The 25,446-nt window shown below is 36.2% G+C and overlaps 1 protein-coding gene across 3 annotated transcripts in view; it reads left to right on the top strand.

Moving 5' to 3' along the window:
* NPEPPS (aminopeptidase puromycin sensitive) overlaps positions 1 to 24,107 on the top strand; it is a 64,057-nt gene extending 39,950 nt beyond the window's left edge. For 2 of the 3 annotated variants that reach the window (XM_081162161.1, XM_081162162.1), the window contains 14 exons: positions 2,537 to 2,701; positions 3,653 to 3,757; positions 4,355 to 4,415; positions 6,792 to 6,901; positions 8,945 to 9,008; positions 11,364 to 11,503; positions 13,203 to 13,337; positions 14,609 to 14,828; positions 16,833 to 16,975; positions 17,414 to 17,470; positions 20,313 to 20,420; positions 20,927 to 21,082; positions 21,363 to 21,410; positions 23,729 to 24,107. In XM_081162161.1, coding sequence (XP_081018287.1) covers positions 2,537 to 2,701; positions 3,653 to 3,757; positions 4,355 to 4,415; positions 6,792 to 6,901; positions 8,945 to 9,008; positions 11,364 to 11,503; positions 13,203 to 13,337; positions 14,609 to 14,828; positions 16,833 to 16,975; positions 17,414 to 17,470; positions 20,313 to 20,420; positions 20,927 to 21,082; positions 21,363 to 21,410; positions 23,729 to 23,881 — 1,665 coding nt within the window. In that variant the 3' untranslated portion in view covers positions 23,882 to 24,107. Of the gene's footprint in view, positions 1 to 2,536; positions 2,702 to 3,652; positions 3,758 to 4,354; positions 4,416 to 6,791; positions 6,902 to 8,944; positions 9,009 to 11,363; positions 11,504 to 13,202; positions 13,338 to 14,608; positions 14,829 to 16,832; positions 16,976 to 17,413; positions 17,471 to 19,171; positions 19,354 to 20,312; positions 20,421 to 20,926; positions 21,083 to 21,362; positions 21,411 to 23,728 lie in introns of all 3 variants that reach the window. The other variant, XR_014000531.1, reaches the window with a different exon arrangement.
* The last annotated feature ends 1,339 nt before the right edge of the window (positions 24,108 to 25,446 follow it).

Genomic DNA, 25,446 nt, shown 5'->3' with positions numbered 1-25,446 from the left:
AAATGTTATGTTGAAATTTGATAGAAATTCAAGCAAAGAAACTTCAGAATTAGTGTAAAGTATATTTAAATCTCTACTGGCTCATTGAAATCCTTGTTTACTATAATGTTTGTAGTGAATGATCATTGTCCTTTAGTCTTTTTTTTTTTTTTTTTAGTTTATCTTTATTGATTACACAGAGAGGAAGGGAGAGGGAGAGAGAGAGTTGAAACATCATTGATGAGAGAGTTGTCATTGATTGGCTGCCTCCTGCACCCCCCCCCCACTGGGGATCGAGTCCACAGCCTGGGCATGTGCCTTGACCAGGAATTGAACCGAGATCTGGATCTAGGCCGACGCTCAGCTACTGAGGCACGCCCAGCCAGGCTGTCCTTTAGTCTTGACCTTTCCCTCTTAATCTAAATAAATGCTGTCTGTGACAGCCAATTATATTAGAGCTTGGGAGCACAGGGTTTAATAAGTGAACTTGCTGTACCTCTGCAAAGAAAAAACTGGAGATTCTGGAGGCAGCCAGATCCCTGATGGCATTTTAGGCTGCCAGAGAGCAAAACCTCACTTGGATATATTTGAGACCATATGTCACAGAAATAAGTAAGAAAGTAAGACATGTAGCAACTATGACATGTCTGATAGAGTTTCTAAAGGAAGTCAGCTCTTTAGAATCTGTTCCCTTTTACTTTGGATGTTTAAAATTTTACTTGTGGGTATAAAACGTTTTTTTGAAATACAATTTTTTGTCAAATTAAGTATGCTAATACCTGTATTCAAATATGTACAGAAATGTTCTTTTCTACTTAATGCAGCAAGTTTGTTGCTACTAAACAATTTTTTTTGCTCGACTTTCAATGGACTGTATTTTTTATGATTTTGTTTTGAAACTACCAGTAATAATTTTTAGTAGGGGAAATGTGTGCATTATTATATTGTTTATAAGCAGCTTTTTACTGGATTTGAGTAACTATTCTGGTTATTAGATGCCAATTGTTTCATTAACTGAAATTCAACATCCTGGAGATAGGTTGGAGGATAACTACCATTGTACCAGCTACCTTAATGGAGGCTGCTAGTTAAGTAAGTGCACAAAGCACTTAGACAAATAGCCAGTTATCACTTAATATTGGAAAGTTTTGGTCTTTTCAGAATTTTAAAATGCTTTTTTGTTTTTTACCATTGCATTAGTTCTTTAGCATTTATTGTGGATTCATATATTGCTTTCATTTCATAAGAGACTTAATCAACTTTAATGAAAATTAGATTGAAATCTCTTTCTAAAATGTTGTTTTTTTTAAAAGTTGGTTTTTTGTCCAACTTTGTCCATTCTCCTATTATTCTTTGTCCATTCTCCTATTAATTCTTAACAGGTGAGAATTTTATATTCCATAAGTGCTTAAATACCATTCATTACTGAACTACTTAACTGCCATGACATTTCTGTTAATCTCACCTAATTCTTATATAAGCAGTACTGCTTTTCTATTTATCTAGAAAGTTTAACTTATCCATAAACAATGGTTTTTCTCAGTCATTATGGAAATAGCTTCCAGTTTTTCTTCTTTGGTCCTGGTAGCTTTCTGGGGTTTTTTGTGGGTTTGTTGTTGTTCGTTAACACTCATCTTAGGGTATTTTTTCATTGATTTTTAGAAAGAGTGGAAGAGGAGGAGGGAAGGGAGAGGGAGAGAAGGAGAAACATCAGCGTGAGAGAAACACATCAATTGGCTGCCTCCTGCACATGCCCTGACCCAGGCCAGGGACCTAACCTGCAACCCAGATACATGCCCTTGACCTAGAATTGGACCGGCGACCCTTCAGGGCAGGCCGGTGCTCTAACCACTGCTCTAACACCAGCCAGGGCTTTTGTGTGTGGTGTTTTTTTTTTAAGAGAAATCTTTATTAAACTAAATTTTATATCACAATGTAGGAAATAATATAGGGGGAAAAGCCTACATTTATTCACTCTCTTCCCCTTTCCATGTAAGGGCTTCCCCACCATGCCCGCCTCCTTCCTCCGTTTCTACCTTTGGTAGTAAAGTGTTACTTATTAATGTTTTGAAATGTCTCTCAGGCATAATGCTAATATCATCAGTTGCCCTTTCTTGGAATCTCTTTTAAGCATCTCTTTAGTTCAGAGATATGAATTATCGTCCTGGCACGTGTGGCTCAATGGGTTGGAGCTTCGTCCCATACACTGAAAGGTTGCAGGTTCAATTCCCGGTCAGGGCACATACCTAGGTTGTGGTTCGATCCCTGGTCAGAGTGAGTATAGGAAGCAACCAGTCGATGTTTTTTTTTTTCTCTCTCTCCCCCCCACACACATTTTCTCTCTCTCTCCCTCTCTCTAAAATCAGTGGAAATATATCTTCTGGTGGGGATTAAAAAATAAAAACCAACAAATATATGAGTTATTTACTATTTGTTTTAAATTTTAGTTAATTAGGTTGGTAAGTTTTAGATTATAATGGAAGGGACATGTGAGTTTTTCAAATTAGTGGACTGACAAGCATTTTGTTTTCTTTACCTGTTTCTCTCTTGTTTTTAGGAATGGTGGACACATCTTTGGTTAAATGAAGGCTTTGCATCCTGGATTGAATATCTGTGTGTAGACCACTGCTTCCCAGAGTATGATATCTGGACTCAGTTTGTTTCTGCTGATTATACCCGTGCCCAGGAGCTTGATGCCTTAGATAACAGCCATCCTATTGAAGTGAGCCATAATTTCAACCATTGTTCTCATTTTTAATGAAGTAATGTGTTATAAAGATACTTAGGACTCTGAAAATTGCATGGGTGATTTCACTTGTTTTTATAGTTTATATTTCAAGTTTTGACAATCTAGCAAGACTGGTCTAATTATGTTTCTTCTTAAGATAGGCAGTATAAAAATCATTGTACAGTCAAGTACAATGTACCCTTAAACATTCACTAAATACATTTTTATTGAATAGTATGGGAGAACCATACCTGTGGGGTAATATGCATAGGGGAACATTATCATTCCATTGTTTCAAAGAAAATTCTGAACATATTCTTTTATTGTTGTCATTGTTTTATATATTTTTTTAATTCTCTTGACTTAGCATATTGTTATTTCAGCTAATTTATATGTATAAATTTTGCCTTCAAAGAACTAGACTTACAGTCTACTTTGACATATTTAACCAAGGTCCTAATAATTATAAGTCAATACAACTCCTTCCCCACCCCCACTCACCACCACCACCAGTAAACAGATCCATAGTGACTTGCCAGCAAAGCAGAGCCAAGACTGGACCCTAAGAGATGATGGGGATCATGTTACATATTCTACTTTATTAGTGTTACTATACTCAAGAATCATCAGCTTGATCCCCAGCCCTGGTCAGGGTGCAGGTGGGAGGCAACAGATCAATGTGTCTCTGTCACATCGATCTTCCTCTCTCTCTCTCTCCTCCTTTCCATCTGCCCTCCCCTCCACTCTCTCTAAAAAATCAATGGAAAAGATATCCTCAAGTGAGGATTAAAAAAAAAAAAAGGATCATCATTATACATTCTGAGTGAGCTAAAGGCAGAAAAGTATCTTATTAGTTAAAAGAGTTTTCCTAGAAAGCTTTTTATTTAATTTATTGTTATAGGTTGTCTGCTTCCTGTCATAACCTTGAATTACATTGTCTGCCAGGTCAGTGTGGGCCATCCTTCTGAAGTTGATGAGATATTTGATGCTATATCATATAGCAAAGGTGCATCTGTCATCCGAATGCTACATGACTACATTGGGGATAAGGTAAAAAAGCAATTTTAAAAGTCTTCTATTTTTTTATGGTGAAAAAAATGTCAGATCATATTTAGATTTATAAGTTCCTAAGTAATTTGTTTTTGCATCTAGAAGGATATTACACTGCTGGCTTATCTTTATTTTTTTAATATTAACTCTTGTGATCTCTTAGATAAATGATGTACAGAGATGTTTGGGAGTGGATAGAAGGCTGGTATAAAACCTAAAAGAAAAAGTAGAAGGCAGAGTGCTTTTTTTTTTTTTTTAAAGAGAGAGGGGAAGTAGAGAAACATCAACGTGAGAGTGGAAACACCAATCGGTTGCCTCCTGTATGTACCCTGACTGGGGATTGAACATACAACCTGGGTATGTGCCCTGACAGGGAATCAAACCCATGACCTTTTGGTATATGGGAAGATAAGTCAACCAACTGAGCCACACCGGCCAGGGTCAGAGTATGCATTCTTAAAGGGCAGTGGACATATATATATTGCAGTAAATCTGACACTCAAGAATTTGAGTAAAGTAGCTTTTGAGTATTAATATGTAAATATACTATAAATTCTGAGGTCTGACTTCTGGATTTTAAAAATTGTATTTTCTCAGGACTTTAAGAAAGGAATGAACATGTATTTGACCAAGTTCCAGCAAAAGAATGCTGCCACAGGTAATCTTGAATAGCTTGAGAGAGAAATGGAAGGTGCTGGTACTCCATCAAAAATGGAACATTTACTTTTTTCCTAACTGCTTAACTTTCCTTGTGATGGCTGGGATATAAAGGTCACTTATTTGATACCATTTAAGTCAGGGCCCATTATCCTTTTGGTCACCCTTCAATAGTCAGCTTTCCATAGCTCCATGTTTTGTCACTTAAAGGAGCCTGAAGAGTTCTGCTTACCTTACCAGAGTTTGTTCTTTTTGGTGATTTGTTGCTTTTATTGCCCTAAATTAATCATTGGCCATTAAAATAGCTACAGATTAACCATTTGTAGAAGTGAATTTATGGAACTACAGAGTTTCAATGAAGTAAAATCTTAAGATTTTTAGCGTATAATGGTCTATAGTTTATGTGTATATTAGAGTCAAAAGGATGAGTAAAGGCTTAAGAGTTGATTGGATATGAAAAAGAGCCAGAGTCATAGTTTTGAGTTCTTTAGTGAACAAAAACCAAGATTTATGTAATGTCATTAGTGTCTAATAGAATGACAAAAGTTCAGAGTCCTGGCCATAGGCTGGTCCTGAGGTTTGTGACCTGTGATTTAAAAATATGGTACCTCCTCTGTTTAGGACATGATGTAACCTTGACACCCCACCCCTACCCCCATAAATTTCAATTAGAGCTTATAAAATAGAGACATTCTGTTCCTTAAAGAAGGGCTACAGAAAAAAATGTACTCTTGTAAGTTTTATGAGTCTTTGGCATGCATATACAGGCATACCTTGTTTTATTGTACTTCACAGATACTGCATTTTTTACAAATTGAAGGTTTATGGCAACCCTGCATTGAACAAGTCTATCATTGCCATTTTTCAAACAGGCTCAGATGATGGTTAGTATTTTTTAGCAATAAATTATTTTTTTAACTGAAGTATATACATTTTTAGACATAATCATATTTCTCAATAGATTATAGTATAGTATAAACAAAACTTTTATATGCACTGGGAAACCAAAAAATTTATGTGACTCACTTTATTGAGATATTTGCTTTATTGTGGTGGTCTGGAACAGAACCTGCAATATCTCCAAGGTATGCCTGTATATAATATATGAGGAAAGAACCTTGTGCTTCTTAAACTATAATGGACATACAATCACCTGGGGTCTATTAGAATGTTTCTAATGTGTAGGCCTGGAGTAAGGCCTGAGAGTCTGCATTTCTAACATGCCCCCAGGTGAAGCCAATGCTGCTAGTTCCTAGGTCACATTTGAATAACAAGTACCTTTTTTTGGTTTGTTCTGTGGTTTATGAAAGACACTGGCGGTTCAAATACATCTCAGTTATCATCCGTGCTATTTATCCTTTTGCAGCAGTTCCAGTGCCCTCTTTCTATCCTCTCTTCACTTTCCTTAATTCATGCCTTCGTGATGTATCCATTAAATTCTGCAGTTGCCTATTAACTCACTACTTGCCTTGCCCCACTCTCTTCAATTTCATCTCTCACTCTGAGGCTAGCCCAGGTTATCTTTCTGAAGTGAATATCAGATTGCATCATCGTACTGATAAAAATATTTGAGATGCCACATTCCCTTCACGATAAAGTCAGTACTTCTTTGTAAGCCAGAGAGAGTCTTAAGCAGTTTGGCCCTACCTACTTTTATAGCCTCATTGCCCATTACTCCCACACATGTGCCCTCTATCTTCAGCTTATTGAACATATTGCTATTTTTTATATTTTCTGTCTTTTCTCATACTTTCATCTTTGTACATAGACCATTTATTCTGCCTACCCGGAATGAACTAGTGGGTTCATTTCTGTCTGAAGAACAGCTCTTCAGGATACAGACCAAAAGTCAACTCTTGTGAAACCTTTATTTTGTTTGGATTTTCCTTTAAGTGCTTTTTCTCTGTTCATGCCCCCATTAGAGTATGTATCAGATGGCATCACAGTTTTGCTCACTCTGCCACCTCCTCATCAGCTTTATTGAGTATTTTTAACTCTGTTAATTGACTGGGTGTAATGGTTTTATGTTTGTGAATGATTGTTTAGTAGTGATCTTGAATATGTTTCTATTTGTTTATTTCTACTTAATCTTTTTCAAACTCACCTGTTTGTCTTTTACTTATTATAATTTTTAATTTTTAATAAATTGGAACAATTAGGAACATCTTAGAATATAAGACCAGTTTTTGTAATAGAGTTAACTTAATGGGAAGGCAAGGAGGACATTAATTTGGCCCACTATTTGTTTCCTGAACATGAAAGAACCAAAGAGTTGGTCAGCAATGCATTGTCAAGAGTTATATAAAATTTCTGTATTTTTTTTAGAAAAATAAAAATGTAAACATTCATATTTTCATTGTTTGTGTTTATCTCCTAGAGGACCTCTGGGAATGTTTAGAAAGTGCCAGTGGTAAGCCTATAGCAGCAGTGATGAATACCTGGACCAAACAAATGGGATTCCCCCTCATTTATGTGGAAGCAGAACAGGTAAACTTAACTTTAAAAAATCCCTCAATTTCTCTGATACGGTATTAAATGAAATCTTATCAGTGGTATCAAATTTGTTTTTCTGTACTTTAAGAATTCTAGGTGACATTTATTTATTTATTTAATATACCTTCATTAATTTCAGAGAGAGGAAAAGAGAGGGAGAGAGACATAGAAACATCAATGATGAGAGAGCCATTGATCGGCTGCCTCCTGCACGCTCCACATTGGGGACTGAGCCCACAACCCCGGGCATGTGCCCTGACTGGGAATCCAACCACAGTCTCCTGGATCCTAGTCGACGCTCAACCGCTGAGCCACGCCTGGCAGGGCAAGAATTCTAGGTGACATTTAAACCAGCCCTGGTACTCTCAAAATGTACCCACATTTACATGGTATATTACAGTGTAAATTAACCTTCCAAAGCCACATCTTAACCTTAAACATGATTGTATTTTATATTAAAGTACACACGTTGGAGGACCTCTCAGTTAGACTGGCTAGAAGCATTTGAAAAGGCATTTTAGGGAATACAGTCAGTCATTTTTGGTGAAAAATAAGAGAGCTCTGTAACACAAAACATCTTGGATTATGATCTATTTCTTTATAGTCCCTAAATTTAAATATTTTTGCTTTATTTATAAATCAATTTAAAAGTTACCTTTCAACTTTTCAAGGAAATCTATGTAATACATAACTAGTCAACAATGCAGTAAAGTTTGTTAGTTATTTCTCTATGGCATCCAAGTGGCCGTTGCTTCCTCAAATTTTTTAGTTTTCAATTCTGTCTCTAGTAGTCAACTTATCTGTAAAGGTCATTGGACCAATTTTAATTTGATTTAGGCGGTCTTAAATTTGTTATATTTTGTGTTACTTAAAATGTTCTGGGTGTAGTAACAAATGATAAATGAAACAAATAACTATGTTTTGTTGAAGTATTTTTAAAGATATGTACTTGCACCCTGACTGCTGTGGCTCAGTTGGTTGAGCATTGTCCTGTGCCTTGAAAGGTCACTGGTTCAATGTCCCAGTTAGGGCACATGCCCAGGTTGTGGGTTCTGTCCTAGGGTGATCTGGGGGACATACACGAGGCAACCAATCAATGTTTCTCTCTCACATCACTATTTCTCTTTCTCCCTTCCCCCCTCTCTAAAACCAAAAAAACACAACATAATTTTTCTTTTTATTTATTTATTTTTAAAATTTATCTTTATTGTTGTAAGTTTTACAGATGTCCCCTCCCCCTCCCTCCCATTGACCCCCTCCACCCTCCTCTTGCCCCCTCCCCAGACTTTTACCCATACTATTGTCTGTGTTCATAGGTTATGCATATATGCATATAAATTCTTTGGTTAATCTCTTTCCACCTTCACCCCCTTCCCTCTGCTACAGGTCAGCCTGTAAATATATATATATATGTACTTGCTTCTCTTTCTCTTTCTCTTTCTCTCTCTTTCTCTTTTTTTCTCTCTCTTCTTCTCTCTCTCTTTCTCTGCCTCTCTCCCTCTCCCCCTTCCTCCCTCTCTCTCAAATCAATCAATATGTAAATAAAAATATATACTTGCCTTTGTTGCTTCTGGCTTTTTAGTCCCCCCTCCCACTTTTTTGTTTATTGCAAAGCTAATCCTTTGAAAACAAGGTGTGTGCTTTTTTTATGTTTATCAGTCATTCTAAAAATTTGAATTCTGAATATTGCGTCCACATGCTAACCTAAAATAACTTGCTGTAGTATTATTTATTGTTATGTATCCCTTTGAAAATTTTAGTCCTTTAAAGTTCTTATCTGGGTACATACCTCTTCTGAGGGCCCACATTACATAGAACCTGCTCTTTTATTTAGACTATTGTTATTTTGAAGGCTAAATAAGAAATAGGGACTTTTCACTATTCTGTAACATCATCATCTTCATCATCATTGCATTTTATGTACTTGTAGGACATTGATTATACTGCTTTTACATTCTACTTTGTCACAGAAATGTTGTCCCCTTCCAAAAAAGAAAAAAATTTTATACTACTATAGCCTTTGTTTTGCTTCTTTAGGTAGAAGATGACAGATTACTGAAGTTGTCCCAAAGGAAGTTCTGTGCCAGTGGACCATATGTTGGTAAGCAAATGGCTATAAGTGGCAGTTGATCAATGAGTTTGGATACCATACCAGTAGTGTTTCAAATAATAGGAAATAATTATCCATTTTTTAATAGAATTAAATAGAACCAAGGAAATGGTAATGGAATAAAAATGAAATCCAGAAAATCAAGAAAGGAGATTCATGCCCTGGCCGGGTAGCTCAGTTGGTTGGAACCTTGGATACACCAAGGTTGTGGGTTTGATCCTCGATCAGGCCATGTGCAGGAATCAACCAGTGAATCCGTAAATAAGTGGAACAACCTTACCTGGTTTGGCTCAGTAGTTAGAGCATCAGCCCGTGGACTGAAGGGTCCCAGGGTTGATTCTGGCCAAGGGCGTGTACCTCGGTTGCAGGTTCTATCCCCGGCCCCTGTCCAGGCGCGTGTGGGGGGCAACCAATTGATGTGTCTCTCTCGCTCACGCTTTCTTTCTCTTTCTCTCCTTTCCTCTCTTTCGGAAAAGCAATGGAAAAAATATCCTCGGGTAAGGATTAAAAATAATAAGTAGATCAACTAATGGAAGTCTCTCTTTTTTCTCTCTAAAATCAATTTTTAAAAAGTTAGAAAAAGAAAAGAAAGATTTATGAAGTATATGGAATGTCGTCATGTTCTTAGATTTTTTTATATTCCATGTCTCTGTGTATGAAGAAGGATAGGAACCCAAGAAGTGATGCCTCTAGCCTTAATCCCTAAAAGAAAACTTGATACACATTTGTGTATGTGGCTAATTATTTTTTAAATTCTTGGGCATAATAAGTAAGTCAATAAATAAGACCCAATGATTATTTAGATGTATTTATAGTGCTAGCTCTATAACTCACTCTTATTTTATACTCAGCAACACCATTAGGTAGGTAAAATTATTTCCATTTTACAAATGAGTTGAGGCATAGGTAGGTTAGTTAAATTGCCCAATGTCAAAGAGTAGGAATTCAAACAAAATAATTTGATTCCATAAATTTATACCCTTACTTACCACTCATCTATGCTTTTTTCAATATTCCTACATGTCATTAGACTCTTTTACCCAGGAAATTAAAGATTAATTGAAAAATCAAAAAATAAAGTGTTTTTCTACACCTTTTAGACTTCCTTTAAAGTAGGAGGTTTCAGCAGGGGGGAGATGTATATCAGAATCATCAGTGCCTTTTCATGTTCCACCCACCAAAATATGATGCACTCTACTAAGATTAAAAGGTACATCCTTCTACCCTTAACTTTCTTTAGCATTTAAAATTACTCTTTTAATAAATATGTTTGGCAAGTCAGAGGACAAGTATATTATCCAAATAAATCCCTAAGTGTCACAGTTGCCATTTTCTCCCTCACACCTGCAATTTTCATTGTAGGACTGACAGGTTTTGCAGGTTTTTCTAATACCCTGTGACCAATACAGGCAGTGTTAAAATCTGAAACATCCCAGTGTCAAGAGGAAATTTTAATTTGTGGTTTAGCCTAATAGCATAAAGCTATATAACTTATTAAAATATTTCCTTTAATATACTCGTGGGCAGTGACTCTTTTGTTTGACATCTTAATGCAAAGCCAGTTTTGCTGTCTGATACCTAAGAGTATATGTATCTGTCTTACAAAAGCTTCGGCTTTTATTTTTTTTATTATTATTTTTAAAATATATCTTTATTGATTTCAGAGAGAGGGAAGGAGAGAGATAGAAACAGTAATGATGAGAGAGTCGTCATTGATCAGCTGCCTCCTGCACGCTTCCAACTAGGGAACCTGGGCATGTACCCTGACCGGGAATCGAACCGAGATCTCCTGGGTCCTCGGTTGATGCTCAACCGCTGAGCCACGCCTGGCCAGGCAGCTTTGGCTTTTAGATGTGATGTGTTCATGATGGAATCCAGTTGCTCCCGGGGTATAGCCTGTCTCTCCGAAAAATAAAAACCAACCCTCTGGTGTTTCAGTAATATATATATACACCTGTTAAAGACTGCACCTTGGTATTTGTTTTTAAATGCTATGTGAGGGCTTTTACACACTTGAAATTTCTTTAAGACAATAAACTCATTGATTGTCTTTATTGCTCTGTAAAGGGGAAACAACAATTAAGTTAAAATCACTGTATTTGTGATCCTGAAAGTAAGGTTTTTTTTAGCCTGTTGAGATTTTGTTAATAAATTCTCTTTTCCTTCGCACCGATATTATTCAGGTCACCTGAAAGAGTTTTTGTAACATTAAAAATGAGCTATTGGCTTAGTAGTTAGACTCAAGGCTGTGCATAGGATATCAGTGTTCTCTTTCCACTTTACCTTCTATTTTTTACAATGAGAAATTATTTTTCAAGTTTTCTATTTGTTTTTCTCTTGCTTAAGGAGAAGACTGTCCCCAGTGGATGGTTCCTATCACAATCTCTACTAGTGAAGATCCCAACCATGCCAAACTGAAAATTCTAATGGACAAGCCAGAGATGAATGTGGTTTTGAAGAATGTCAAACCAGACCAATGGGTAAAGGTGAGTCCAGAAGTGGCATGGCCGTTTTTATCTTATCTAAATTGAATTGATTGATTTCTCTTACTTTTATGCATTTTATGGCTGGTTCTAAATTCTACTGCTTCAGTTTAGACTAAGACTTGCAAAGAAAAAAATATTTCTAAACTTTCCTGTGTGAAATTTAGGGCCAGTTTTCAAATAAGACTGTCTAGATATTTGCCTTTATGTCAGATAAGAGAGTGGTAGATAAGCAGATTCAAAAGGATAGCATTAAAGAGGGGGGGGAAAGGTAGACTGTGTATAAAGTCACATTAACCAAAACATTTGTAGTCTCGCAACTTCAGTCTGTCCTGTCATTGTAATGACATGTTAACCTCAATGATGTGTTGTCATCCTATGGGTACAACTATAATCAGGTGAAATCAGATGTATAATAATCAGTTTGTGTCACTGAAATGTGAAATTCCTTTGGCTGGTGTTTTAAAACCATTTCACAAAAATAACAGTTGGTAAATATTATTTTTCATTATTCTATACTCTGTACTTTTCATAATGAAAGTACTATAAATTTTTCTCCCAATTGTAGCTTCCTGATAGGAATTACACATTGACTGGACTTTTGTGCTTTCTGAAAGGAGCCATTTCTCCCTCTGTTTTAATTTTTATACTCATGGAATACTATATTCCATTCAACATTATAATCTGGAAGATTAAATAGCAATATGAACATTGCTTATAAGTGAGAAAAATGTTATATACACTATGATTGAAATTAGGTAAATAACAGTGTTATTTCTACAATAAAAGGTAAAGGTAATCAAAATAATAGTTGTATTAAAATTGTGAGGTGATTTTTTACTATTTATATGTAAATACCAAAATATTTGTATCTTATACTCTTATTTTACCATTAAAATATTTTGTGCCCGGCTGGCGTGGGTCAGTGGTTGAGTGTCGACCTAGCATCCAGGAGATCTCAGTTCAATTCCCTGTCAGGGCACATGTCCAGGTTCTGGGCTCGATCCCCAGTAGGGGACATGCAGGAGGCAGCCAATCAGTAATGACTCTCTCATCATTGATGTTTCAACTCTCTCCCTCTCTCTGAAATCAATAAAGATATATTAATATATATATATATATATATATATATATATATATATAGTGTGTAAATACTACCAAATAGTATTTTTGGTTGTTGGCAAATAGACTGCAGAGAATGACAGTCAGTGATAACCTGACTTCAAAAATCATGTGAACTGTTTTTTAAGTCCATGCAATTCTTTAAAATCTAGGACCTGACAGTTATTATTCTCTTGGCACTCTGGGCTCAATAGATCAATGTTTGTAAAGGCTTAGTCTTCCTTAGAGATTCCACTGTCCGACTGTTTTTACATATAGTAAATATTTTCTGTAAACTTAAAACTATCGACTGAGTTTAGGAATAGAAACTTATCCATATCATTTCTTCCCTCCGTGTTCTTCCTGCTGTCCCTCACTTTGGCCCCTACCATGTCAAGTGTCTGTTTTCTTTTGCCTCTGTTCATCTTTGAAAACTGATTTCTATCTTTATGTGATGTTTATTTTAATCCCTGTCTGTTGGCATATATGATCTTGTTTTTCATCCAGATATACTAAAACCAGAGCTTTTTCACACCTACAAAAAACTGACTTAAAAAAATAAATGCAGCTGTTTAATAATACCTACTGGATATCTTTTCAGTTAAACCTGGGAACAGTTGGGTTTTATCGGACCCAGTACAGCTCAGCCATGCTGGAAAGTTTATTACCAGGCATTCGTGACCTTTCTCTGCCCCCTGTGGATCGACTTGGATTACAGAATGACCTCTTCTCCTTGGTGAGCCTCTCTCAAGTAGTATGATGGATTTTGTTATTAAAGGATTTTGTTTTTCCTGGAGTGTTTAACTGACACATAATTAGAAGAATATAGTTCTTGAAGGTCAAATGTCTTTGGGATTAGAGCAAATGACTAATTATTAACTAACATGACAAAATTGAGCCTATGTAATTTATCAGAAACAAATCCCATTTCATTACTCCTAAACCAGCTTTTTACAACTGTACTTAAACTATCCTTTGTAAAGCAGAAATTATTTTCAATAGAAATAGATAAGAGCCTTGAAAAAATTTACTTGGTGACGTGACTTTTTAAAAATATTTAATTGATTCAGAGTGATTTATATTTTTCTAAAGTAGTGGTTGTACTTTGCTGGAAAGTCTAGAATTTTTTCACATTTTGTTACTACTCAATATAGTAGCCCATTAGCTTTAGAGTTATATTTATATCTGGCTTTGTTCCAGAAAAGATTTAAAGCAGCAATTCGTAGTGTTATGTTTATGACTCCAGCATAGGTTAGATGATTTCTAGATGTCTTTGTGATAAAATTGTCAGATTCCTCCTAGTATTCCTTTAAATTGGACTTGAAGTTTTCCCTCCCCTCTGCAGTAACTGGTTTTGGATTCCTCCTTTGTATAAACACAGATTAGCATTGATGCACAAAACCTCACATCTGCTGATCTCATTGCTGAGAGAGACCTGTCCCAGGAGAGTGGTGTGTTTGTGCAGTTGGCTGCTGTAACAGAAGTTCTTTTTCCTAACTCTCTTAGCTAATTCTGAAAGGACTCTGAATTTGTAGTGCCTTCCAGTATGTGTTCTTTTAGAAATGAGTAAAGGACAAGCTAAAGTTGACACAGTTTGCAGGTTCAGTTTTGAAAGAGCCTCTGTCAAAAACCAAAGCCCCACTATTTTTGCAAGTTTTCTAAAAGTATGAAAAATTTCAAAAGAAAAACAAAGCCAAGACCCCTGAAATGGAATAGAAATAGGAAGTTAACTATTTTCTTTCTTTCTTATTCTTTCCAAATTGGTGGAATTTTAGCATATTTTAAAATGGTTCTTTTATAAATAGAAGGGAAAAAAGTAAATAAGAAATGTCGTCATATAGGATTTTTATTTTATAAAAGTCTAGTGTTCCGAACTTATGTAGTCTCATTTTCTTTAAACCGAAGAGATAACTAACTAGCAGCAGATAATGCCAAAAATGCATGCTTGTGTTTTTTGTTTTGTTTTTGTTTGAAGACTAGGTTAATTTATGTTTTTTCCTATCCCAGGCTCGAGCTGGAATCATTAGCACTGTAGAGGTTCTAAAAGTCATGGAGGCTTTTGTGAATGAGCCCAATTATACTGTATGGAGCGACCTGAGCTGTAACCTGGGGATTCTCTCAACTCTCTTGTCCCACACAGACTTCTATGAGGAAATCCAGGAGTTTGTGAAAGATGTCTTTTCACCTATAGGGGAGAGACTGGGCTGGGACCCCAAACCTGGAGAAGGTAATGGATGTACCGAATGGGGAAAGAATTGATCAGAAATTGGTCCTTTTTTACTTATCTGTGGTTAACAATGACAGTAACATCATCTTGGTATCTGCTAGATGTTACTATGTATTCAGCTAGCCAGAAATTAAGACTTAGGTCTTTTAAGTCTCTTGTGAAGTTACATGGGTCACCAACATAAAAACAGTGGTAGTTATATTATGTGTATTCATTGATAAATATGATTTGTGCATAAGCAAATGGTGGAAATAAGTGTCTTTTACGAGTTCCAAAGGCCCATGTATAGTCAAGAAAAGCTATAGGGAATTTTGGATTATTTTATTATTACCATAAATACCAGGTACCTTGTAAAGGCAGGTGCCAGTTTTCTGAATTAGGAGTTATTTAGCCTTCTACGTGTGTTCTCTGTGAGAGAACGTTGAGAATGGTGACTTTAGGGCTTTAAATATAACTATTTTCTACCATCTGCTAATAACTAAAGGCGGTATTTCCTCCTGACGAGTCTTGTTTTGGGTGGCAAACACTATTCTGACTTCTTTTACTCTAGATTAATATTTTCTCTTCTAGAACTTTATATAAATGGAATCATTATATACTGTTCTTATATCTGGCTTCTGTCACTCAGTATGATATTCTTGTCACTCAGTATGATCCAGGTTCATTCCTTTTTATTGCTGAGTAGTATTTCATTGTATGAATATACCACAACTTATTTGGCCACTGTGCTGTTGCAAATTCATCAGATTTGTGTGTTAGTGTTAATTTTTTATTGGAGACATAACCAATATGCCATAAAATGCACCCTTTAAAGTATACAATTCAGTGGTTTTTAGTATGTTCACAAGATTGCACAACCATTACCACCATCTAATTCCAGAGCAATTTCTTTACTCTCATAAGAAACTCCATCCCCATTGGCAGTCATTCCCCATTCTCTGGTAACCCCAGTCTCAGGCAACCACTAATGTGCTATCTCATGGATTTGCCTGTTTAGGACATTTCACATAAATAGAATCATAACCTTTGTGGCCTTTTGTGTCTAGCTTCTTTCACTTAGCTACTTTCAAGGTTCATCCATGCTTCATGTATCACTTCATTCCTTTTTATAGCTGAAATAATAACTTCATTGTATGGATATACAGCACCACATTTTGTCTGTCTATTCATCAGTTGATAGATGTTTGGCTTGTTTCCACTTTTGTACTATTACGAATGCTGCTATAAACATTTGTATACAAGTTTTTGGGTGGACATATGCTTTCATTTCTCTTGGGTATATTCTTAAGTGTGGAATTGCTAGGTCATATGGTAACTCTATGTTTAACCTTTTGAGGAATGCCAGACTGTTTTTCATAGTGGCCACACCATTTTACATTCCCACCAGCAATGTATGAGGGTTCCAATTTCTCCATATCCTTGTCAACATTTGTTATTATCTGTCTTTTTTATTCTAGCCATCCTATTGGTTGTTAAGTGGTACCTCATTGTGGTTTTGATTTGCATTTCCCTAATGACCAATGATGCTGAGCATTTTTTATGTGCTTATTGGCCATTTGCATATCTTTGGAGAAATAGATCTGTCAAATTTTGATTTTAAAAATCTAAATTTTCATTTTCTTGTATATAGTATACTTGTTCTGTATGTGGCCTTTCCCTGAATCTTGGGTTAAAATTGCATGATCTAAGCCTGTTCTTTCACACATAATCCTTAGCTGTGTGATTACTTAGATGGAGTGAACATTTAGTAAATTTAGATAGTTGGCATTTGTGAATATACTAGACAAAATCAGCAATTTATTTGCTTACCTTGTCTGTTTAGCACTTCATTTCACTCTCATGATTTGATAGGTTTAAATCAAATGTTCTTTCAAGTACTAAGGTAATTGATTCTGTTTGTTCAAGATTGTAGGCATGATATAACACAATTATAAGATATTTAGGTGACATATTTGTAAAAATAGGCTTTTAAATAGTTCTGTGTCTCTTTTACTTCTCAATCAGGTCATCTAGATGCACTCCTAAGGGGCTTGGTCCTGGGCAAACTAGGAAAAGCAGGACATAAGGCAACGTTAGAAGAAGCCCGTCGTCGGTTTAAGGACCATGTGGAAGGGAAACAGATTCTCTCCGCTGATCTGAGGAGTCCTGTAGGTTTTTATAATGAATTACCTTAATTTCTTGGTGACTGCAACATTCTGTGTAGTGTGAAACATATTTAAGAGTAATTAAAAATTACCTAAGTACTGACCCACAAATCGTGTCTGACCCTATTTTAAATATGTTCTATTTAGGTGGTTTGTAGCCAGCTTCTCATTTGTTTAGTTTCTTGGTATGCACTGTGGTGCTAAAAGGTGGTTATCAGCACACCTTCCCCTGAGAAAGCTGTTGTGCTCTGTTCTTACTATATGCCATCTCTCTGGTTTATGTGGGCTCTTAGCTCCTTGCCACAATTTGTATATAGCATCCACACATGGCTATTTACAATTTTTTTTTTTTTACTTTCTGTCTTTTCTTAACTTTAGAATATTTAGAACAAGGTACATTTCACCAGATGCCTTCTTTCTTGTTCCTATATTCTCTTATAGGTCTATCTGACTGTTTTGAAGCATGGTGATGGCACTACTTTAGACGTTATGATAAAGGTGAGTAAATTTGAAAAGGGCTCTATGTGGTTTAAAAAAAACATCGTGGTAAAAGAAATATAAGCAGGTATGCATAATTGCAGACACCAAATATTAAGAAACTATGGGAGAAATATATTGTCTGTTTATGTATACTACCAATATGATAGAAAAAGTAATCTAATTTTTTTACTTCTTTTTACTCACAAGTTTATGTATCTTGAAACTTAACACTGAAATGTTCATTTATTTTGATTAACAAGTTAGGCTCTTAAAATTTTCCCCTTCAATGTAAACTTATTTGGGGTTCTGCCCATTTTAAACAAAAGGTTTGTTTCTGTGCCTAGAAAAGGAATAGATAATCAGGTATTTCAAGGGTTTGAACTATGCCAGTGCCTCTTATGAATGGACAGGAAATTAATTCACCTGACTGCATAGCCTCTGTGGTTTCCCCAGGGTGGTTGGCATATAATTAAACTCTGGCTTAGAAAAAATATAAGCAAAACTTTCCATGTCCTAATAATGGCAGTGACCTGTTTGAAAGTCCTAATACTGTGGAACAAGTGGTACCCTCTAGTCCCTGTCCATGCGGTTGTCAATCTAAGAAATAACTTGACTATTTTGGTTGCATTAGAGGTGGAGGGAGTCTACTTATTACCATGAAATAAAATGTGCTCAAATCATCTATCAGACCTATAAAGCTCATTCATTGTAAGATCCACACTTGGGGGAATGAACAGGATAGGAGTGGGATGTGATTTAATACTTCCATTTATAATATATTAAGAATACTTCCTGATCCCAAGTAGATTAAATTGCAAAACTAATTTCCAGTATTTTAGTTTTAAGCAAATTCTATTTAAATGAGTAGAATGTTCTGAAAAATATAAACCTTGTTTAAGAAACTGCATCTCAAAATACACTCCTTTACCCATCTTGTTCAAGGGTTTCCTTCCTAATAATATATAATTATACTTTGGGTTTACCTTTCAACTAAATGACATTAAGGTCCCTTCACATTCTTAATAATCTGTGAACCTGTGCACTATAAATCAATATATTTCTTTGCATACAAAATGAAATGTTTTGTGGTTTTTGTCTATTCCATAAAAGGTATGCGACAAAATAGGGGTTCTGAAGATTTCATGACAGATTCCTTTACATTTTCATGTCATGGCATACTTTTAAGAATATATACTAGTATATATATTTAATAAGAATTTGCATCTGTTTAACACACGAGAACTCAGTAATTCAGCTCTCATGAAGGCAGGATTGGGTGTGTTTTTTATTTATTGATTGATTTCAGAGAGGAAGGGGGAGAGAGAGAGAAACACACACATTGATTTGTTGTTCCACTTATTTATGCATTCATTGGTTGCTTCTTAGTGCCCTGACTGGGAATCAAATCTTCAACCTTGGCTTATTGGGACGCTCTTACCAACTGAGCTACCCAGCCAGGGCCCAGAGTCAAAGTTCTTTAAAAAACAAACAAAAAACAGTTGATGAGAGATGAGGAGGATTGGTTTTTGTTGGTAATTTAAGAATATAATGAAGCAAGATAAAAATGACTTTAATTCAAAGTATATTTGAAATAGGGTGTTATGGTGCCATCTAGTGGACTAATGTAACAGTCTCTCCTTGAAAGCCTGAGTTCAGACCTTGAGTACTAGAGCTGAAAAGGACCTTAGAAATCATCTGTCCACCCCGCTCATTTTACAGATGGGGAAACTGAGACCCGGAGAGGTTAAGGACTTAGTCAAGATCACACAGCTAGTTAGAGGCAAACTGGGACTAGAACCCAGGTCTCCTGACTTCCTATCTATTTTACCACACTGCTGCTCAAAAGAGTCCAAAGGAAAGGAAGAGGAAACTGGGAGCTGTGATGGGGTCTCCAGACACTGGTCAGTGTTAAATTTTTAGGGGGAAAAATGGTCAAGAGAGTCTATAAATTAAGTTGTCTGGGAGAGGTATCTCAGATACATTTGTAGTTCTAATTTTTAAAAATACATATTTTGTTTCTGATTATGAAAAAATATTTTGTATATTAACTGTGAAAGATTTAAACACTATAAAGGTAGAAAGAAAAAAATAAAACCTACCTGTAATTTTAAAATATCAGGTCACAAAAATAGCACTTATAATATGATCTTATTCCTGATTTGGTAATGTGCGTATAGTAGTATTTTGATTTTTTTTTTATACTTCTCTATTTTCCTAATGTTCTGTATTCAACATGTGCTGCTTCTTGCAGTTTAAAAATGTAATGATGCATAATCCCACTAAACAGAAACTATTAATTAATGTTAACATTTTGATATGTTTTCAGGGTTTTTTCCCCTTCACATTAAACTTTAAAATTTTTAAATAATTTTGCTTTGTCTCTCTCATTTTTTCACTTAATATATCAAGAACATGTTTATGTGACCAAACATTCTTAAAACGTTATATTCGATAATACATCTTATACATTTTTTACTGTTCTAAATTAAATTGATGATCATCAGTGGTATTAGTAGTGATTAGTTTGTTCATGTAACATAGAACATTAGTCAGACATCAGTGGTGTAAAGAATTTGGCCATGAAGTGTTTATCCCTTGGATCTTGAAGTAAACTGCTCAGAACTGAGGAGAAGCCATTCATATAGTGAACGCTTATATATAGTGACTTACAAAAATGGCATATGAGAAATTTAGTACCAAACATCTTGAAAAGTATTATTTTGTTAATTTCATACCCTGCAATCTTAGCCAATGAGAATGTAGAGCAAAAGTTTCACCATATTGGGGAAGAAGTTCATATAAGCAATGCATAACTTCCAGGGGAGAGTTAACTATCTCTATCTTTATTTTTTCACTATAGCTTCACAAGCAAGCAGATATGCAGGAAGAGAAAAACCGAATTGAAAGAGTCCTTGGGGCTACTCTTTCACCTGAATTGATTCAAAAAGTCCTCACGTTTGCACTTTCAGTAAGTTGCAATGAAAACTGCTTTTAGAGGGAATTGTTACCCAGTGATCTGTGGCAAGTGTCTTTGACTGGTTCAGTGTCTTCTTGATTGGCCTTAACCATAGAGTAAGGCTTCCTCTTAGTCTAGGAAAACTAGAATGAGCTTTTGTTACTGACCTCTATATCTCCCTTTAGTGCTGAGAATCAAAATAATTGGGAAAGGAAATAAACTGGAAAGTTGATTTATCCCTGTGCCTACTTTCTGTCTCTTCCCTTTTTTACTCTGTAGAAGCCCAAGCAAGTATCTGTTGAGCAATCTGTTTATACTTGTCTCAATGCCTTATTATCAGTTTGGCTGATCTTTAGGTTAAATATCCTCTTTGTTGGAAGCTTCTGGTGCCAATTAATTCCTAAAACAGGGAAAAGTATCTTCAAGCAATTACTTGAGTACCTCAACAACATTTGCCCTTTCTGGTACCAGAAGATGTTTTGGGTACAGTAGACTTTTAATTCTCTTTCTATTTTTAGGAAGAGGTACGTCCACAGGACACTGTATCAGTAATTGGTGGAGTGGCTGGAGGCAGCAAGCATGGAAGGAAGGCTGCTTGGAAATTTATAAAGGACAACTGGGAAGAACTTTATAATCGATACCAGGGAGGATTCTTAATATCCAGACTAATAAAGGTATGTGAAGATTTTTATTTTGTGTAGCATGCTTATCATGGGTGTTATTGAGAGACATCCATGATTCACTAGACCCGTAGATTATGGTCTTTGCTCTTTAAGAGTTTTCCTAGTTATTAGCCTTGTTAAAGGGCTTCTCTGTCACCCATCCTGCACCCTCTAAAATAAATTGAAGTTGGGAGAGAATAGAATGGTTTGCTTTTAGGGTGAATGAAGTTTGTTCCAAGCCTCTTTTAGTTGCACTTACTATTTAAACCATTGGGTGTTGTTTTTTTTGCAGCTATCAGTTGAGGGATTTGCAGTTGATAAAATGGCTGGAGAGGTTAAGGTAAGGAAAATACTGTTAACTTTTCACTTTTCTATCTAGTAAATAAAAACACTAACCAAACTATAATCATAGCATGTAGGGGTGATGTATGTTAGTGTCTCCTTTTATTGCTTAGAAAAAGACAGCTTAGGTTGATTCCTTAATGCCTGAAGAATTTAGGGTTGGAATCATCTTTGAGGGAGTTGAAATATGGTTAAACAAATGTGGAACTTGGAAGCACTTGACCTGGGTGTAAAGCTCCACTTAGCTCTGTGTTAGCTATTCGACTTCAAGCAAGTTTTTTAACCCCTATGAGCCTGTCTCATCTGTGAAATGGGGTAATGATAAGTTGTTATTTAGATTAAGGAACATAGTGGAGCTGGAACAGAGTAGGTCCTTGATGTTAGTAGCTCTTTTCTCTTTCTGATCAACTGTGTAGGTGACTATGTAGGAACTCCCCTCTTAACCTTTAAAAGGTTGATCATCAGTATAGTTGTAAAGTTCAGCATTTAGGGGAGAAATCTATACTGATTAGGAAAATGTTACCTTTAATCCTTCCATTGCTTTTAATTGTGAAGTATTTTTAAAGTGTCACTTTCACCTTCATCATTTTGAAGGCAAGGGGGTTATCACGTGTGGATTTGGAAGTTCTGAGAGTTCTAATGTTTGTTTCACTCTGTGAGCCATTGTTAGAAATAAGATTTTAAGAGTTCAGATATTGAGAAAACAGTGCAAGACTTGATCTCTGCATTCATTTAGTATTGTGCATTGTTTTATGTAAACCATTTATTGTAAAGATAAGTACTCTGAAGGAGAAATAACATATAACGGGTTTGGCCGGGAAGGGCAGCGGCCAATTTAAGGCTGCTAAGGTAGGTAGAGGCTAGACTGTGGAGGACCTTATAGGCCATGTTAAAATTTTCCTAAGAATTGCCCAGCTGGTGTTACTCAGTGGTTGAGCATTGACCCTTGCACCAACCAAGGGGTTGCTGGTTCAGTTCCCATTCGAGGCCCAGGCCCAGGTTTCGGACTCAGTCCCCAGTAGGGGGCATGCAGGTGGCAGCCAATCGATGTTGATGTTCTCTCATAGATGTTTCTGTTTCTCCCTCTCCCTTCCTCTCTCTCTAAAATCAATAAAAACATATTTTTTAAAAATTTCCTAAAAGCGGAAAGTGCTTGAATGGCTTATAAACAAAGGAGTGACTTGATCTGATTTGTATTATAAAAATTTCGGCCTGGCTGCAGTGTAGAGAATAGTTTGAGTGGGGGAAGAGAAGCTGTTAGGAAGCTAACCCTCCAAGCAAGAATGATATAGTAGCTTGGAGGAGGTGAAGTGATGAAAGAGAGTCGAGGGCCTGATTTTGTTCATCTTTAATTCAGCAAATATTTACTGAGTAGCTTCTCTGTATTGTGAGCATATCTGGGGACCGGGAGAAAAAGTCAAGGATAATTCCCAGGTTTCTCTTGTGCAAATGGTGGTGCTGTAACAGGAGGAAGTCTTTCATCTTACTCAGGCCCTAAGAATCCAACCTTGATGTGGAGCCTTGGCGCAGGATCCCGTCATCTATGTAAATAAGGTTATTGACTTCTAAAAGGTCTAGATTTAATCTGATGAATTAGTCATTCTCTTTTTTAGTGATCACTAGTTCAAAGGAAAGACCCTACCTTTTGCAGGTTGGTATTTAAAAGTCTACCTGTGAAACCAGGTAGACTTCCTTAGAAAATTAATTCAATCTTGAATCATTAAGCATTATAATAAATTATAATAAAATCAAAAATAGGTTTATTACATGAAAACCGTGAGTCAATGGAGTATTAAGTTATTAGGGTATAGCAGCAATTTAAACTGCTTGGTTTTATCATCCCTTACAAATCTTTATTTGAAGCAGCCAAAATGTGTTGAGTCCTTAAGCACTCTGCCAAGTATTATGCTGTTTATATGGGTTGTCTCTTTAATCTTCTGGAGTAAATATTTTCTTATAGATGAGAAGACAGACTTAGAGCAGTTAATTTACTCAAGGTCATAAATTAGTACATAATCAAGCCTAGATTCAAGTGTCAAGCCTGATTCCAAAGCCTAGTGAATCTAAAGAAAGGTGGTAGGTTCTGTCTCTTTACAATTAACTTTTGATTAGGTTTTAAGCATATTATACTCAGGGGAGAATTCCTATAGGTGGGTCCAAGAAGCTGTTTGTTTTCTTTTAGCCTGGGTGTGGCAGTGTCATGAGTGAAGCTTGTGAATCCTTCACAGACCAGCAGGTGTTTTTTTTCATGACCTGTGGTACAAACTTCTTACTACTGCTAGTAATGATCCTACGTTCTGGGTTGTTTTATACCAGGCTTTCTTCGAGAGTCACCCAGCTCCTTCAGCTGAGCGTACCGTCCAGCAGTGTTGCGAAAATATCCTGCTGAATGCTGCTTGGCTCAAGCGAGATGCTGAGAGCATCCACCAGTACCTCCTTCAGCGAAAGGCCTCACCGCCCACAGTGTGAACCCTGAGCACGCTGCCACTGCGGTTCTGCTGCTTCGCTGCAGGGACAAGGTGGAGCTACCGAACAGCTGATTCATATACCAAGAATTTGGAGTCTTCTTTCAAACCAGTGGGGGTTGGACAATGAATGTAGTTAACTGGTTCCTGCTCACACTCCAGAATTAAATTCTATTGAAAAAGGAAAATCAGCAATTCAGCAAAAAAAAAAAAAAGGATAAAAAATAAAACTGTAAATATGATAGTAATAAAATAGAGCATAATGAAACTGTGAAACTTCCTGAAGCCTTGTCAGTGGTTAAAAGTATTTAACACTCTTCTGTTAATGACAGATGTTCTGTTTTTATAACCTACCAAAAGGAAACTCGAGGCTTCTGGGTGAAGAGGATTTTTGTGAAGTGGGTTCTGGGTTCTGCAAGCAGCCTACAAGCCAAGGGTAGTGTCCATTGCGGGGAATGGTTAAACATGAAAGACTGATAGCTGGTATAACATAGTCTGTGCATAATTCCAAGTGGGTTTTTTGGGTTTTGTTTTTGTTTTTTGGCATGGGGACTGATCAGGAAGACATATTTTCCTGCATAACTCAATCCACAGCAAGGATTGTAGTTTTCCTCCTTGCCTTCCCTTCTGTGTGACCCCTTGGCAAAAGAAAAAAGAAAAAAAAAAGGTTAAAAAAACAAAAACAACCTATCCTGGTCTGGGTTTCTTCCTCCCCTTAGTTCCTCCCCAGCACCCACCCCCCGGTGTCCTTCTTAGAAATAAAGAAATAATAAGGAACATCTTTTATAGCCACATTAAATAAGAGAAACTGATATATGTTATTTTTTCTTTCTCTTTTAAGATGACTTTTAAGAACCCTGAAAGGCATAGAGGTGAGAACAGAAATGAAAGGTTTTCAGCCAGGCCTTTCTGAAGGAGTTACTCTGCTGAAAATGGTCTTAGTTGTCTTATAGGCCAACTATCACACCTCTTAATGACAGTATCAACACTGGCTTCTCCTGGGTCATTTTGGGCATGTAAGAAGCCAGTGGTAACCGCTGGCCTGTATATTAGTGGTAACTGGCTAAAAACAGCAACAAGACTATACGCCTGTGGTGTCCACTCTTCTCTACAACGGTGTATCCTCCTAACAAGCCTCACCTATCTAACCCAGTGAGTTTTAACTCTAAATCTCCTTCCTTTCTCTGTCCCTACAATTTTTCTTTTCTTTTTCCCCTCTTTTATTTTTCTTTTAAAAATATTTTTTGTGTTATTAACAGAAATTCATATTTGGTGTGGCTTAACTGTATTTCAGAAGGTCATCAGATTGTGAGACTGCTTCCTTGAAACATTTTTGTGCTATTGTTTTAAAAAAATAATAATTAAAAAACAGTTGGCGTTAATAAAAATGTCAATGTGAAATTGATGTCCTGATTTCTTTTATCTCTTTGATGAGAAACTAAAAACTTTCCTATCATTCAGTAGGATTGTAAGTTTAACTACCATAGGATTTTTTGAGTCTACGAAAATCCAGTTCCTGAGTTCCTAATGAATAGTACCTAAATGGGAAAATCCTACGATTCCTTCTAA

The sequence above is a fragment of the Miniopterus schreibersii genome (assembly GCF_964146895.1).
Source record: "Miniopterus schreibersii genome assembly, chromosome: 16".
Classification (NCBI taxonomy): domain Eukaryota; kingdom Metazoa; phylum Chordata; class Mammalia; order Chiroptera; family Miniopteridae; genus Miniopterus; species Miniopterus schreibersii.
The sequence above is the reverse complement of the archived record's forward strand: the minus strand, read 5'-3'. Positions and strand labels throughout refer to the sequence as shown.